This window comes from Neophocaena asiaeorientalis, unplaced genomic scaffold (assembly GCF_003031525.2).
Source record: "Neophocaena asiaeorientalis asiaeorientalis breed wild unplaced genomic scaffold, Neophocaena_asiaeorientalis_V1.1 scaffold171, whole genome shotgun sequence".
Classification (NCBI taxonomy): domain Eukaryota; kingdom Metazoa; phylum Chordata; class Mammalia; order Artiodactyla; family Phocoenidae; genus Neophocaena; species Neophocaena asiaeorientalis.
Genome location: NW_020174013.1, coordinates 2,931,735 through 2,945,495, shown reverse-complemented (window position 1 = coordinate 2,945,495; position 13,761 = coordinate 2,931,735). Strand labels below are relative to the sequence as shown.

General features: G+C 41.7%; 1 protein-coding gene across 1 annotated transcript in view; it reads right to left on the bottom strand.

Annotated features, from left to right (window-relative positions):
• The window catches only part of ARHGEF33 (Rho guanine nucleotide exchange factor 33), a 46,679-nt gene that overhangs the window by 21,564 nt on the left and 11,354 nt on the right, over positions 1-13,761 (bottom strand). The window contains exons 5-8 of the mRNA XM_024753556.1: positions 13,513-13,655; positions 10,978-11,037; positions 9,925-10,149; positions 4,837-4,966 (exon numbers count right to left, since the gene is read on the bottom strand). Coding sequence (XP_024609324.1) covers positions 4,837-4,966; positions 9,925-10,149; positions 10,978-11,037; positions 13,513-13,655 — 558 coding nt within the window. The remainder of the gene's footprint in view (positions 1-4,836; positions 4,967-9,924; positions 10,150-10,977; positions 11,038-13,512; positions 13,656-13,761) is intronic.

Here is a 13,761-nt window from a genome sequence, read left to right as displayed (position 1 = left end):
AGGAAAGACAAAGAGAATCATAGGAGGAAGAAGAAGGGGGATTGGATGGAGAAGGGAGGGAGCAGAGGCCTGTAGGAGCGAGGAAGGAAGAAACAGAAAGAGTGAAGTCTTACTGGGCTACAGCAAGGATTTCAGCTCCAGCTTGGTAACTTAGGGAGATTGAAAATAGGTTACCCTGTGCTTTTAAGACCACAGGGTTTTGGGGAGGGTTTGTTTGGTTGGTTGGTTTTTTGTTTGTTTTTTCTTTTAGGTAAGAAGTAGATTTATTAATATCCTTTGTAAAGAGGTTGCAGGAAAATTGGGGTGCAAGAGAATGGTCATGTCCCAGGTCTCGGGCGGGTCCCTGGGACAGGCTGCCAAGTAAGCGTCCTTGGCTTCGCGCAGCAAAGAATTCAAGGGCTAGCCGTAGTAAAGTGAAAGCAGAGATACACATTCCATAGGCAGAATGCAGTCCGTCTCAAAAGGGGAGAGCGGCCAAGACCACAAGTTTAACAAAGAAGAAAGTGATGGCCTGCTTGTTGCTGAGAACCAAACTTATTTGGATATTTCCCCAGAGTCTACTGAGAGTAAATTAGTGGACAGTTGGGGTGCTTTGCCAACAGCAAACAAGCAGACCTTTGCTGAGAACAGAAGGAAGGATGCCAGTTTGAAAGGAGGTGTTTTCAACCCATCTCCAGGCAAAGGAGACTCCCCCGTGATCGTAGCTCAGAGAAGACACACAAATGCTGGAATGGGATACCCAGCCTCCTGTGAAAAGATACAAGGATTCCTTCCACCCCCATCTGACCAGCCCCTGTGCCTCCACACACGCAGAGCCAGCTGATCCATAAGTGTGGGAGGAGAGGCCTGTGCTAGGCTGGTGCAGTGGGCTCAGAAGATCTAAGTAATCCCTGTCCAGACCAAAGGAAATTTGTAGGAGTGGCTGGGAGACAGTCTTGACTGGGAGAAGACCGTAAATCTGATGGAGGAAAGCACAACTGATCAAACTGAGAGTGAAACACTGCACCAGCCAAAGATCTAGATGTGAAAGATTTCTCCCCACCCAGAGGCTGACAGTGACTTTGCGTAATATTCCTGGTGTGACACTGAGAGATGTTAGGGCACCGTGGTGAGATATGACTTTGTGATGGGTTGTCACTGTAGGTTATATAATATGTCTTGGGTTATCTCTTTTCTTTTTCTCTCCTTCCTTCCTTTCCTGTCCTGTCCTGTCCTTTCTTTTTCTTTCCTTTCTAGAAAGCTGCCTTCTGCTACACTGTGACCAGTGTACTTGCAGAGTTGACAGCTGGTAACTTGGTTGGAATCCAGATGTCTCCTGGACTGTCCACTGGGCTAACAGAGTAAGGTTTCAGGATGAGGGTCAGAAAAGGCTAAGGCTCCCATCAAGCATCATGGAAGCATGTAAGTTACATGAAGAGCAATGGTTTACAGTGGGTTCTGTACCAAATATTGAAAACAGGCTTTAAATTTTTTTTTAATTTAGTAAGGTTAATATTTGAAATCAGGGAAGAGTGTGGATGAGGTAAGCCAGGAAGTGGAGAGCAGAGGGAGAAAGAAGCAAGAAGCATAGACACACTTAATCTATTTCACTATTTTGCCTGGAGCCAGACCTGACTCCCAGAAGCAAGTTTTTCATTAAGACAAAAGTATTACGTGCTCAACTCATTTTCTCTTCCTTACCAGGGGTGAGATTATGGCAACATGAGTAGTTTATTCTTTCTAAAGCCTTCAAAGTAATTTCAGCTCCCGCAATACAGTACTCAAGCAATGAGAAGAATAAACTAAAAGCAATCAATGAAAATCCAGTTATAGTTTCAAATTAATAACTTAGCTCTTAAGTCAAAACAGCTCCTGAGCTTCAGCTGCAAGGTGAGGCATCGATAATTAAAATATGTGCCACCTGGTGGTGATCTGAAGCACACAGCTCGCTGAGCTCTTGGTAGATGTGGCCCTGGAGTTTAGCTTCTAAGGCTAACTGGCAATCCTGTGGGGCTGACTTTGTCCCTCCTGATAAGGGGTCAGACAGGACTGTTTGAGCCTGAGGTTGTGGCTCTGTGTGCGTGAATCATACCGGAAAAAGCCAAGAGCTCCAACTTCTGTGATCCTCCTACAAATGGACAGCAGCCTGCACATCCCCCTCAGGCTTCAGCGGGCAGCCTTTGCCCCTGTAGCGTCAGGCCCTTTTAGCCAGGGGCAGGGCTGGCTTGAAACAGCCTGAGGAGACTCCTGAGTGCTTCACGTTTTTCTGCGGAAAACCTGAAGTTTTATTTTATAGGCTTGAGAAGACGTGGCAACCTCAGGTTTGAGTGTCAGGTATGTAGTTGTAGTGGGTGTTGTTTTCACCCCCAGGTGACTTTTCAGTGAGGGTAGAAGATGCAGAAGGCTTGCATGTTTATGATGGGAAAAATAGTAAATGTTAATAACTTAATTTTCATCTTTGCATGGGAGGAACAATGCCAGTAGGGAAGAGGAACAATCTCATTCTGTTTTGTATTTCATTCAGCTGGTCTATTTAAATAGAGTACAGCTGGAGGCTTCAGAAAGCTTAAAAAAAAAGAAACATAGTGAGTAAAGGAGGAGGATGAAGATCTAACCCCAGGTAGGAGAAGGGCAACATTGCAAACCTCAGAACCGGAGATTAGCACTAAGAATCCTAAGTTGAAGCTTTTCTCTTCTTGGGCTATGAAAACAAAAGAGGTTGCTTAGCCGATAACTAACATGAATAGCATTATCATGGATACGAGAAATAGCCATTTTCTTACTTTCATTGAGGATGGCATGTTAATTTTTTTTAATCTCAGGATTTTGGGGAAAGGCCCACTTCTTCCTCAGTAATGGGTCATGAGAAGTAGAAGTGAGGGCAAATAGAAAAGAGCTTCCGTGAGCTAAGAATATATCCCTACCTGACAAGTCAGCTGAGATCTGAAGTAAGAACTTATGGGCGGTTAAGAGAGAAGCATAAGTTGTGAAATAGGAAGAGACAAGGTCGGCTTCTGGCTGAGGCACTTGGCATATTGCTGTTAGTCAAGGTGGTATCTTTGCAATCACATGGTCCTGAGTGAAGCAGTGTGGTGTCGGAAGAGCAGGAGACACAGGGTCAGACGGGTCTGGGCTTCAGTTCTGGCACCTGTTGGTTTTGTGGCTTTAAACCCTAGACCTGAGTTTCTTCATCTATAAGGTAGGATTCACAGGGTTCTTGTGAAGATTTCATGAAGTTAATATAAATGAAGTGCCAAGCATGGGGCCTGGTTACTGTATTCCAGAGCAAACAATCCTCTCTCTCTCCTTGCTCCATCCCCACATTTTCAGAGACTGGAAAGAGATGCTGCTGGCTTAGAATCTTAGATGTGGAGGCAAAGCCCATCAAAAGGTATACTGGGTTTTACATTGGTTTTAATGTAAACTGAGCAAGTCTTTGGCAACAGCAAGGTAGCTAGAGGCCGGAGAGACTTCTCGGAGGGCTGAAGGGGCAATCTGGGAGGGTAGGACAAGCTCGATTGGAGTGAAGGAGGGGGAATCAAGTGGCCAGAAGGGAAAGGAAGGACCAGCAAGAATCTAGGTGGCCGCTGAGAGAAAGTAAAACCCAATCCAGAGCCTCTCTTGTTCACAGCTTTAAGTGTCACATTACCCTTTCTGCTCCTTGCTGCTTTCTGTTTTGTTTACTTCATAATTCTTTTTTTTAACAATGAATATTCCTTTTTTTAAAGAAATTTGTTTTTATTTATTTTTTATATTTTGGCCACACCGTGCGGCATGTGGGACCTTAGTTCCCCAACTAGGGATCGAATCCGCGCCCCCTGCATTGGAAGCACGGAGTCTTAACCACTGGACCGCCAGGGAAGTCCCAGTGAAACAATTCTTGAAAATTGTTAAGCCACTGGTGGATTTGTCAGGGAATATTTTCTTACCTCAATCACCCAGATAGGGGGAGCATTGCGTTTTGGTGACTGGGTGTACTGCTGGCAGCTGCAAAGCCAAGTAAGATTGGGGGGTGGGGGGAGGTGATAAGAATCAGGAAAACATAGTTAGGGCATCCCACAGTTTATGGCCACCAGTGTATAATACCCGACAGAATGCTTAAAGTCGCGATGCTGTATTTGTCTCCAGTGGTCTATCACCCAGACTTTTCATTTATTTAGATTGGCCTTTTCCTCAGCTGATCTGGATTATTACATCTTTATTACATTAGTCCTTTCCCACCAAATCATAGTTTCTCTTTCCTGCTTTCTCTCAACAGAGAGGCAAGCAGAGCAACTCTGAAGTTTGGAAACAGACATAGATGGAGGAGTGTTGTACCCTGGGGGCTAGCAAGCTGTTGTAACCCGTCACAGGCCCTCTGGAAGCACTGCGCCACAACACAGGTGCACACGCACACACGACTCACACATCATCCAGGATCACGTGAACAAATAATGAGAAAGGTCCAAGTTCATAGCTATATCAGCCCTGTATCGTTTATCTAATGGCCACTTCAAACCTCCATTGCATCCATTCCCTGTACTTTCATAAGTGATTCCAGGGGGCCTTCCAGGATCCCAGTGGAACATGCAGATGGCAACAGACAGGAATGCCTCCCTCACTGTAGCATTTATTCCTCTTTTAGGTTCTTAACAGACAGGCCAGGGACACCGAAAGCCCCAGAGACTGCACTCATTTTCGTATCTGCTCAGAATCTAAATTTGAGACTTGCCAAGGGTTACCTGCTGTCACTGATATTCTCTTTTCAAAGACTATTTCTGGAACTCTTTACAGGTCCCAGAATTCCCAAAGTGGAAACAATAAACAACTTACCTTAAATTTTAATCTGAAAAGCAAAGGCAATGAATACAGGGATACCTTCTCTCTTTGGAATTCCTCTTTCCATCTGACCCCTGGAATGTTGCCTTGATCTTCAGGATCAGAGAGATGTTAATGACATATTTTCTTTCTGATTCAAGCAGTTCCAAAGCCACAGTCTGTCTTTTAGCTTTAAAAACAAACCAAGGAGGGAATTTTAGTTAACCACTCTTCCCTGAAACATCATTAAATGTTAGAAAGCAATCGAGAGATATTGAAAGCAATATAAAGAGAAACCAACAAGTTTTTGGAAGATGTAAGACAGAATGGATGCATGTTTATTAATTCAGCAGAGTAAAGGGCACAAAAGCCTTTACTTTGGTGTTTTCATCTGAGGATGGGAAATCGGCTGAGAAGCAGAAAGGCTCAAGGATTGGAGGCACCAAGGCACCACAGAACGTACAAATAAGGGGCAGTGCTGTAAACAGAAATAGTCCACATAAAGTGCAATTGATCCTCCAGCTCCCCATCTCCATGCCAGATGGCTTCCTCATTTCCACCCGATGGGAAATGAGAACAATTAAACTAGAGAAGCCTGAGTCTCTGGTATCTGAGCTAACATTAGACATAGTAGAGGGCAGAGTTGAGATGCTTAAATGAAAACAAAGGGACTCAGAGAAGGCTTGCATAGGGAACAGTCAGACTCCTCTCAGCCTCTTGCGCTGCAGGTCCCAGAATGCCAGCAGCCAGACTTACACTGTCCAGGCAGGAGAGGGGAGAACCTTCCACTGGAGAAACTGAACTGCCCAAGTGAAAAAGATCTACAAACACTGACATAAAGAGGTCACCTATCAAAAAGGTAATTTGCCACCTGTTTAGCAGATAATGAAGCCCACTTATTGATAAGCTTAACCAACACAGAATTTTCAGGTTTTTTTAAATTTAGGGCCTTTTTCTTGGATATAAATAATTAGCTAAGAATCCTCAGACATTTAATCAATCTTACATCATAAAAGAAAGAGAAGGAAAAAGTATATACACATATTTTTAAAAGGAGGAGGGGGACTTCCCTGGTGGTCCAACGGTTAAGACTCTGTGCTCCCAATTCCTGGGGCCCGGGTTTGATCCCTGGTCAGGGAACTAGCTCCCGCATGCCACAACTAAGAGCCCACGTGCCGCAACTAAAGATCACGCATGCCACAACTAAAAAATCTCGCCAGCCACAACAAAGATCCCATGTGCTGCAACTAAGAGCTGGAACAGCCAAATAACAACAAAAAAAAAATTTTAAGGGACTTCCCTGTTGGTGCAGTGGTTAAGAATCTGCCTGCCAGTGCAGGGGACACGTGTCCAATCCCTGGTCCGGGAAGATCCCACATGCTATGGAGCAACTAAGTCTGTGCACTGCAACTACTGAGCCTGCGTTCTAGAGCCCTTGAGCCACAACTACTGCAGCCCTCGCACCTAGAGCTGGTGCTCCACAACAAGAGAAGCCACCGCAATGAGAAGCCCGCTCACCACAGCCAGAGAAAGCCCATGTGCAGCAACACCAGAGAAAGCCCATGTGCAGCAACGAAGACCCAATGCAACTAAGAATAAATAATAAATAAATAAATGTGTGCTTTAAAAAAAAAAAAAAAGGAACCGTGAATAAACAGAGACAATGCAGGAAACAAAAGAAACCTTTTAAAAAAAAATCTTATGGTTAATATCCTCAAAGAGTTACCAAAAAAGTTCTAGCCATTTAATAATGACAGTACCCTATTTTTTAGAAAAGAACAATCCAAAAAAAGAAGAAACTTTTTGGCATTTTTTTAAAACAGATAAAAGAGTAGAAGATAAATTCAAGGAAATCTGTCCACCCACCTCTGCTCTCCTCCCACCCAAGAAAGAGACATACTGAAAAAGATGGTAACAGAGAAAATCAATCTAGGAGATCCAGCATCAAATTAGTAGAAGTTTCAGAGGAAAGAAAGAAAATGAATGAGAAGATATTATCAAATTAAGAATAGAAAGAAAAAAAAAATACCAGGACATGTATTTCCAGAAGAAAGGGCCCATTGCACTCAGTATAATTAATGAAAAAGACTCATATCATTGTAAGGTGTACCACATCACTGTGAAACTTTAGCACACCAAAGATAAAGAGAAGATCCTAAAAGTTACCAGAGAGAAAAATCAGGTAATGTGCAAAGGACTGGGGATTAGAATGGTATTCAACTTTTCATTAGCAACATTAGAAGTTAGAAGACAATGGAACAATTGCTTCAAAATGGTAATAGAAGATGATTTTATATTCAGCTAAATAAACTATCAATGAATTACATGGACGCTACCAGACTTTGTGTTCCATCAAAAAAGGAGTAAACGAAGGAACCAAGAAGGATATGCAAAAATCTCCACAAAACCCCAAATAGGAATCTAACATAGGAGAAATTTGAAGGAAATTCCCAGGAAGACTGAGAAGTCACAGGAGCGCAGCAGTGCAATGAGCCAGCGTGGAGTAGGATGACAGAGGTCTCTAGGGCAAACGTTTTTGTAAAAAAATGTAAATGATAGATTTCCTGTTACACTGCTAAGAAAAATTAAAGAAGACCTGTATAAAAGGAGATATATACCACGTTCCTCAACTGGAACATCAGTACTGCCAAGAGGTCAATTCTCTACTAATCGGAATAAAAAGAATATAGAGTCTAGAATTAGACCCACCCGTATATGATCACTTGACTTTCCCTATTCAGTTCAATGTGGAAAGGAAGGTATTTTCAATAAATGGAGCTGAAGCAGCTGAATAGCCATATGGGAAAAAAATGAACCTACACTCGCACCACACGTCAAAATTTATTCAAGATAAGTCATAGACCTAAATGTGAAAGCTAAAACTGTAAAGAGTTTATAAGAAAACATACTAGAATATCTTTGTAACCTTAGAATAGGCAAAAAATTTCTTGGAAAGACGCATAAGTCACAAGCTATTTTAAAAGTTTAATATTGATAAATTGAACGTCATTAAAATTAAAAACATCTGTTATCGAAAGACTTGAGAAAGGGAAAAGGTAAGCCAGAGAATGGTCTCAACATGTCTGTCTGACAGAGAACTCATATTCAAAATATATTAAGAAATCCTACTAATAGGGAATAAAAAGATAACCCAGTTTAAAAGTTGGATAAAGGACTTAAATAGTACTTCATAAAAGAAATTATACAAATAGCCAATAAGCATATGAAAAGATGCTCAACATCATTAGTCCCCAGGTAAGTGCAAGTTAAAATTACAATATGGGGACTTCCCTGGTGGCACAGTGGTTAAGAATCCACCTGCTAATACAGGGGACGTGGGTTCGAGCCCTGGTCTGGGAAGATCCCACATGCCACGGAGCAACTAAGCTCATGTGCCACAACTACTAAGCCTGCGCTCTAGAGCCCAGGAGCCACAACTACTGAGCCCGCATGCTTCAACTACTGAAGCCTGCGCACCTAGAGCCCGTGCTCCGCAACAAGAGAAGCCACCGCAATGAGAAGCCTGCGCACCGCAACGAAGAGTAGCCCCCGCTCACCACAACCAGAGAAAGCCCATGTACAGCAATTAAGAGTCAGTGCAGCCAAAAAAAACTACAATATGATACCAGGACACGTCTACAAGCATGGTTCAAATTTAAAGGCTGGTCATACTGAATATTGAGAAGGATGTGAAGCAACTGGAACTTTCATTCATTGCTGCTAAGAGTATAAAATGTTCCAACCATTTTGGTAAACTGCTTTACAATTCCTTTTAAACTTAAACATAATCCTATTCTATAATCTAGATATTCCACTCCTGTGTATACACCCAAGAGAAATGAGGGCATACACTAAAAAAAAAAAAAACCTGTACAGGAATATTCATGGCAGCTTGCTTTATAATAGCCCTAAACTGGAAACAATCCATATGTCCAGTATCAGGAGAATGGAAAAATTATGGTAAATTTATTCAATATGATTAATAAAGAGGAATAAACTATTGAATGAATTACACACAACACATTATGTTGAGAGAAAGAGGCCAGACACAAGACTATATATTGTAATATTCCATTTATATGGAGTCAAGAACAGACACAACTAATTTATGGTGACAGAAGTCAGAGTAGTTGTTCTGTGGGTGGATATTGCCTGGAAAGGTGCATGTGAGAACATTCTGGTGGTAATATTTCTATTATTAGAAATATTAATATATTTATTATACAGGTCTGTATATCATGACCTGGGTAGTGATCACAAGGGGGACAGTGAGCTTAAGCTTAAGCTTTGTGAATTTTACTCTATGTAAATTAACCACCAATAAAGTACTGATAGAAAAATAGAAGCGTGAACTCTTTTTAAAACATGGAAGCAAGCATCAGAAAAAACTGTCAAAAGAATTTAAAGTGGTTGTTATTGGTCTTCATAATAAACCTTTTAGTATTATTTAATTTTTCATGTATTTTATAATAACAAAAAATTTTTAATTACCTCCCACAAAACAGAGGGATATGCCATTGTCTGACATATATCAATAGTAAGTGCTCAGTGATGATTTATGATTTGAAGGAAAGGAAAGAGGGAAAAAAGGAGGAAGGGAGAACAGACCTTATTGCAGTGTTTGGTGTTTTGGTGGTGGACTCCTGATACAAGATTCGTATATTGAACATTCCCTATCACTGAATAAATAGATCACAAAATTCTGCCCTCTTCTCCACTAACCTTATGCCATTTTTACAAAGCACTACATTACTAAATGTCCTGGATACCCAGAATCAAGGTGGTGCTCCCAGTTGGCCAAGTGACCTCAGGTGAGTCCCTTCACCTCCAAAGACTTTAGTTTGTTCATCTCAAAAGTAAACCAGAGGCTGGCTGGTCTCATAGGTCCACCGCATCTAAATTGCCCCTTGGGGGCTTCCCTGGTGGCGCAGTGGTTGAGAGTCCACCTGCCGATGCAGGGGACGTGGGTTCATGCCCCAGTCAGGGAAGATCTCACATGCCATGGAGTGGCTAGGCCCGTGAGCCATGGCCGCTGGGCCTGCGCGTCCCAAGCCTGTGCTCCGCAACGGGAGAGGCCACAACAGTGAGAGACCCGCGTACCGCAAAAAAATATATATAATAGAAAATAAATTGCCCCTTAGGACTTACCAGCTAAAGAGGTTTCACATAAAATGTTTTCCAAGGAGCTGTGTCTGCCCTGGCCAGCTTCCTTGAGTTTATCTGGGTGGTCTTTCGTGACATATTCTTCACCCCATTCTTTACTATCCTTTGGCTGCCTCCACACACCAGGTGGAAGATGGCCCTTGTGTTGGATATCAGCTGAGAGGCAAGTCTTAAGGTTTTCTTCTGCTTCTGGAGTTGTTGGGTTCATTCCTGAAAAATAACGTCTGCCATCAAGTTCTGATCGTTTAAAGATTATATTTGTTACGAACTCTTAAATATTATGCCTCTGCTTGGGTACAAGTATCCCTTGAGGATTAAATATATCAATTAAGGATTAAAAGCCTCCACAGTTGCAAAGCATCACCTTTCTCTCTTTGTGGTCTATGTTCTCACTCTTTGTACACAGTCTCTACTGAATAAGGACTTTTAAAAAATAAATTTATAAAATAATGTAACTAACTTATAATAGTATGTATTGACTCCTCATACCTGCTGCCTCTCAGGTGAGCACACCAGGGAAGAAAATACAGAAAGAGGAGGAAGAAGGGTACCAAACACAATGCCTTATTTTGGAATTTGTCTTTCTTGGCCCTAACGATGGTAAGTTTCCCAAAGGCAGGAGGAAGGGAGGGAGGGAAGATGAAATAATTTATAAAATTCTGGTGAATTATCACTTAAATAAACAACTTTTAAATTACATAAACTATAAGGTATGTGGTCCACAGAACACTTATGTCATGCTACCTACACCTGTGAGTTCTCAGCAAGTGTAAATTCATTGGTAACTAAAATGAGCCCGAAGGAACCAAGAATACTGGTTTTGTCTTAAACTTCTCTGCCCCTTCTCTCTCTTTGGGTTTCACTGAGTCACCAACCTAGTCCAGCACACGTCTTGGAATCTTAGTAACCATAGTGCTTTACCTCGTTTGGGTTCTTTCATGCCTGGTTTGGGACTTAGGGAGTAGAAACAGGGAAGGTAGAAGAAGGGAAAGGGGGGAATTGCTAGAAGAAAAGAGAATTCAGAGAAGAGCCACTCACCAGGACCCATCATGCCCTTCACATTGCTATCTCCTACATGCATGGATCTGGCCTCTTGAGCTGCAGAAGAAGGAAAGCTTTCAGTCAGTATTCATTTCACTATCGTAGACTGGCACCTGCTATGAGCTAGGGACTGGGATAGACTCACAGAGCTTACCTTTGACTGGGGGAGCCAGAGCAGTTAAAAAAGAAAAAAGAGAATTACAATATAGTATGACAAGTACTATTTTCCCATTTGTAAAAAGATATAATAAGTGATACTTAACTCATAGATAACCCTAAGAATTAAATCAGATAACATTTCTAAACTGTACACAGCAAGAGTTAATTATTGTGTAACTACGACGATGAGGATGGTGATGCTGAGCAGAGCCAGAACGATGCTTTTAAAATGCAAGGCAGACCCTGTCAAGCCTCTGCCTAGCCCTCCAACAGCTTCCCATTTCAGTGTGAAGGCCAACAATCTTAGACTGATCTTAAGGCCCTGGAATACCTGCCCCCCTCCCCTGCCTGATATTTTTCTTTCTTTTTAAAAAAAACAAACCCACATCTCCTATTGTCTCCCTGTTCATTCTGCTTTAGCCCCACTGGTCTTCTTGCTATTGCTTGGGCACATCAGTTATGTTCCTACCAGGACCTTGGGGCTGTTCCCTTCCCTCTACCCAATATCCATAAACTAACTTTCTCACTTCCTTCAGGTCTTTACCTGGCACCCTCTGTAAAATTACACCTCTGTTTCCTTATTTGTCATCACATCTAACATGCTACGTATTTTATTTGTCTTGTTCATTGTCTGCTTCCTTCAGAACAAGAACTCCAAGAGGGAAGGACTTTTTGTTGTTTTGTTCATTATGAAGTCCCACCACCTAAATCAGCGCCTGGGGTGGATGGATGGATAGAAGGAAGGGTAGTGGGACAGCTACACCTTGACTGCAACCTCATGAGAGACCTTGAGCCAGAGGCACCCAGCTAAGCTGTGCACAGATTCCTAACTCAGAAAAACTGACATAATGAATGTTTGCTATTTTAAGTTACTGAATTTGGAGTCAGTAGATAACAATGGCACCATTTTGTAATTAACAGTGGGTAAGCCAACGCTTTCTAAAAGTTTGGTCCTTTGACCCTGAGTTTTAACATAACCTACCACCAATCGTATCCAGAATGTCTTACTACAGCACATTATCCCCAAATTTCTGTAGTAACTCAGTAGAATAAACTATATTATATAAGCCATACCCATATAACAAGTAAGAAAGGAGAATTTGCCACCAAACAGCGAGTTTAAATCCACCTGGGCACTTTGCAAATATAACTTTTAATCTTTTATCTTGTGAACGTGGTCAGCTGCCCCAGGCTTGACATTGATCTGACCTCTACCTTCCAAGTCCATTCTATATTCTTCCCTAACAAGATCATCCTTTTATGTCATGCTGTCTATGACACGGAGCAAAGAAAGTAGGACGACCTGTGATGAACCCACTCCCCAGATGGATCAAATGAGTTTTCCCAGGCTGTACCTATTGAGTCTCTAAAATAAACTACTCAAATGGGTAAAAACTAAAAACAAAAAAGCAAATCTGTACTTTGAAGTTAATACCTATTAAAAGCCCCTTGATTAGGAGTTTGAAATTCAGTTATCCAAAGCACATTTATTGTCTTTGAATATATGCACCACATTGTTTCTTAAGCCATAAGGGTAGGAAACCACCTGTGCTGCCCTTGAGGAGCTTACAATTGATCTAGAAGTCACTGAGCCTCTTTTGGAGACTTTCAACATGAGACCAGAATAAGAGGAAAATTCATCCAATGTTAATATCTACATTCATGCTCCTTCGTATAAGGTGCTTGCTAGACATTGTTGAGGATACAAAGATGTAGCAAACATGTAATCGAACATGGTTAACAACATCGCTTGGAAAGCCAGTCTCTTCAGTACTGCCACATGCAATTATTTTCTAACATCTGTCCCATCATCCCAGATCAGGGATGTGCCTGTGGCTGTTTCAGCCCACAAACAACACCAGATCAGTTTTCCAGACAAAGGGGAGTACAGAGTTAGATTGTTGCTGACATCACTGCCTGCCAGTTAGAGCAGATATGAATTTCTCATATCCGTGAAAACTTGGCTGAAAAAAAAAAGGAGAACACACAATTTTATGTCTATGCAGAGAGACAAGGATTGAAAATAATGTAGAAAAGAAAACAATTTATTAGAGTGAATAATTTAAAAAATTTTTTCTCCTATGGCTGGTATAGTATTATTGCGCAGTAAGTTATTTCCAATCCATTTGAAACTTAGAATACCCAGATTAGTATTTTCCCCCAAGAGAAACTCTTTTAAAATTGGGCAGACTCTCCCCATCTCTTAGATCCCCTGGATTCTTCTACATTCCAGTTACAAAATGAAAAATTCTGAGCAATACACCATTTTCCTCTAATAAGGATGGATGATGTAAGCCTATTCTCAACGTTACTTAAGCCCTAGGAGCCAAGGAAGAACTACTTGGCTAATTCAGTATGATGTGTGAACTGTACCTTTTTCATAGGCCTGAGAAGGCAAAAGGTTTGTAAAGTCTTCACTTGGAAGAACAGGTTCAGGGATGTTGATGGAACGGAAAGGACTTCCTTGTGCTTGAGCAGGTCCGGCCTGTGAGCCATGTTCTTCTTTTTGAGTTTTCCTAAGGAAGGAAAACAAAGGCTCTTAATACATGATGGGGGAAGAAGAGAGCAAGTTCAGAATAGGTCAAGAAAACTTCTGAACCCTATAAAATTGCTGTTTTTATA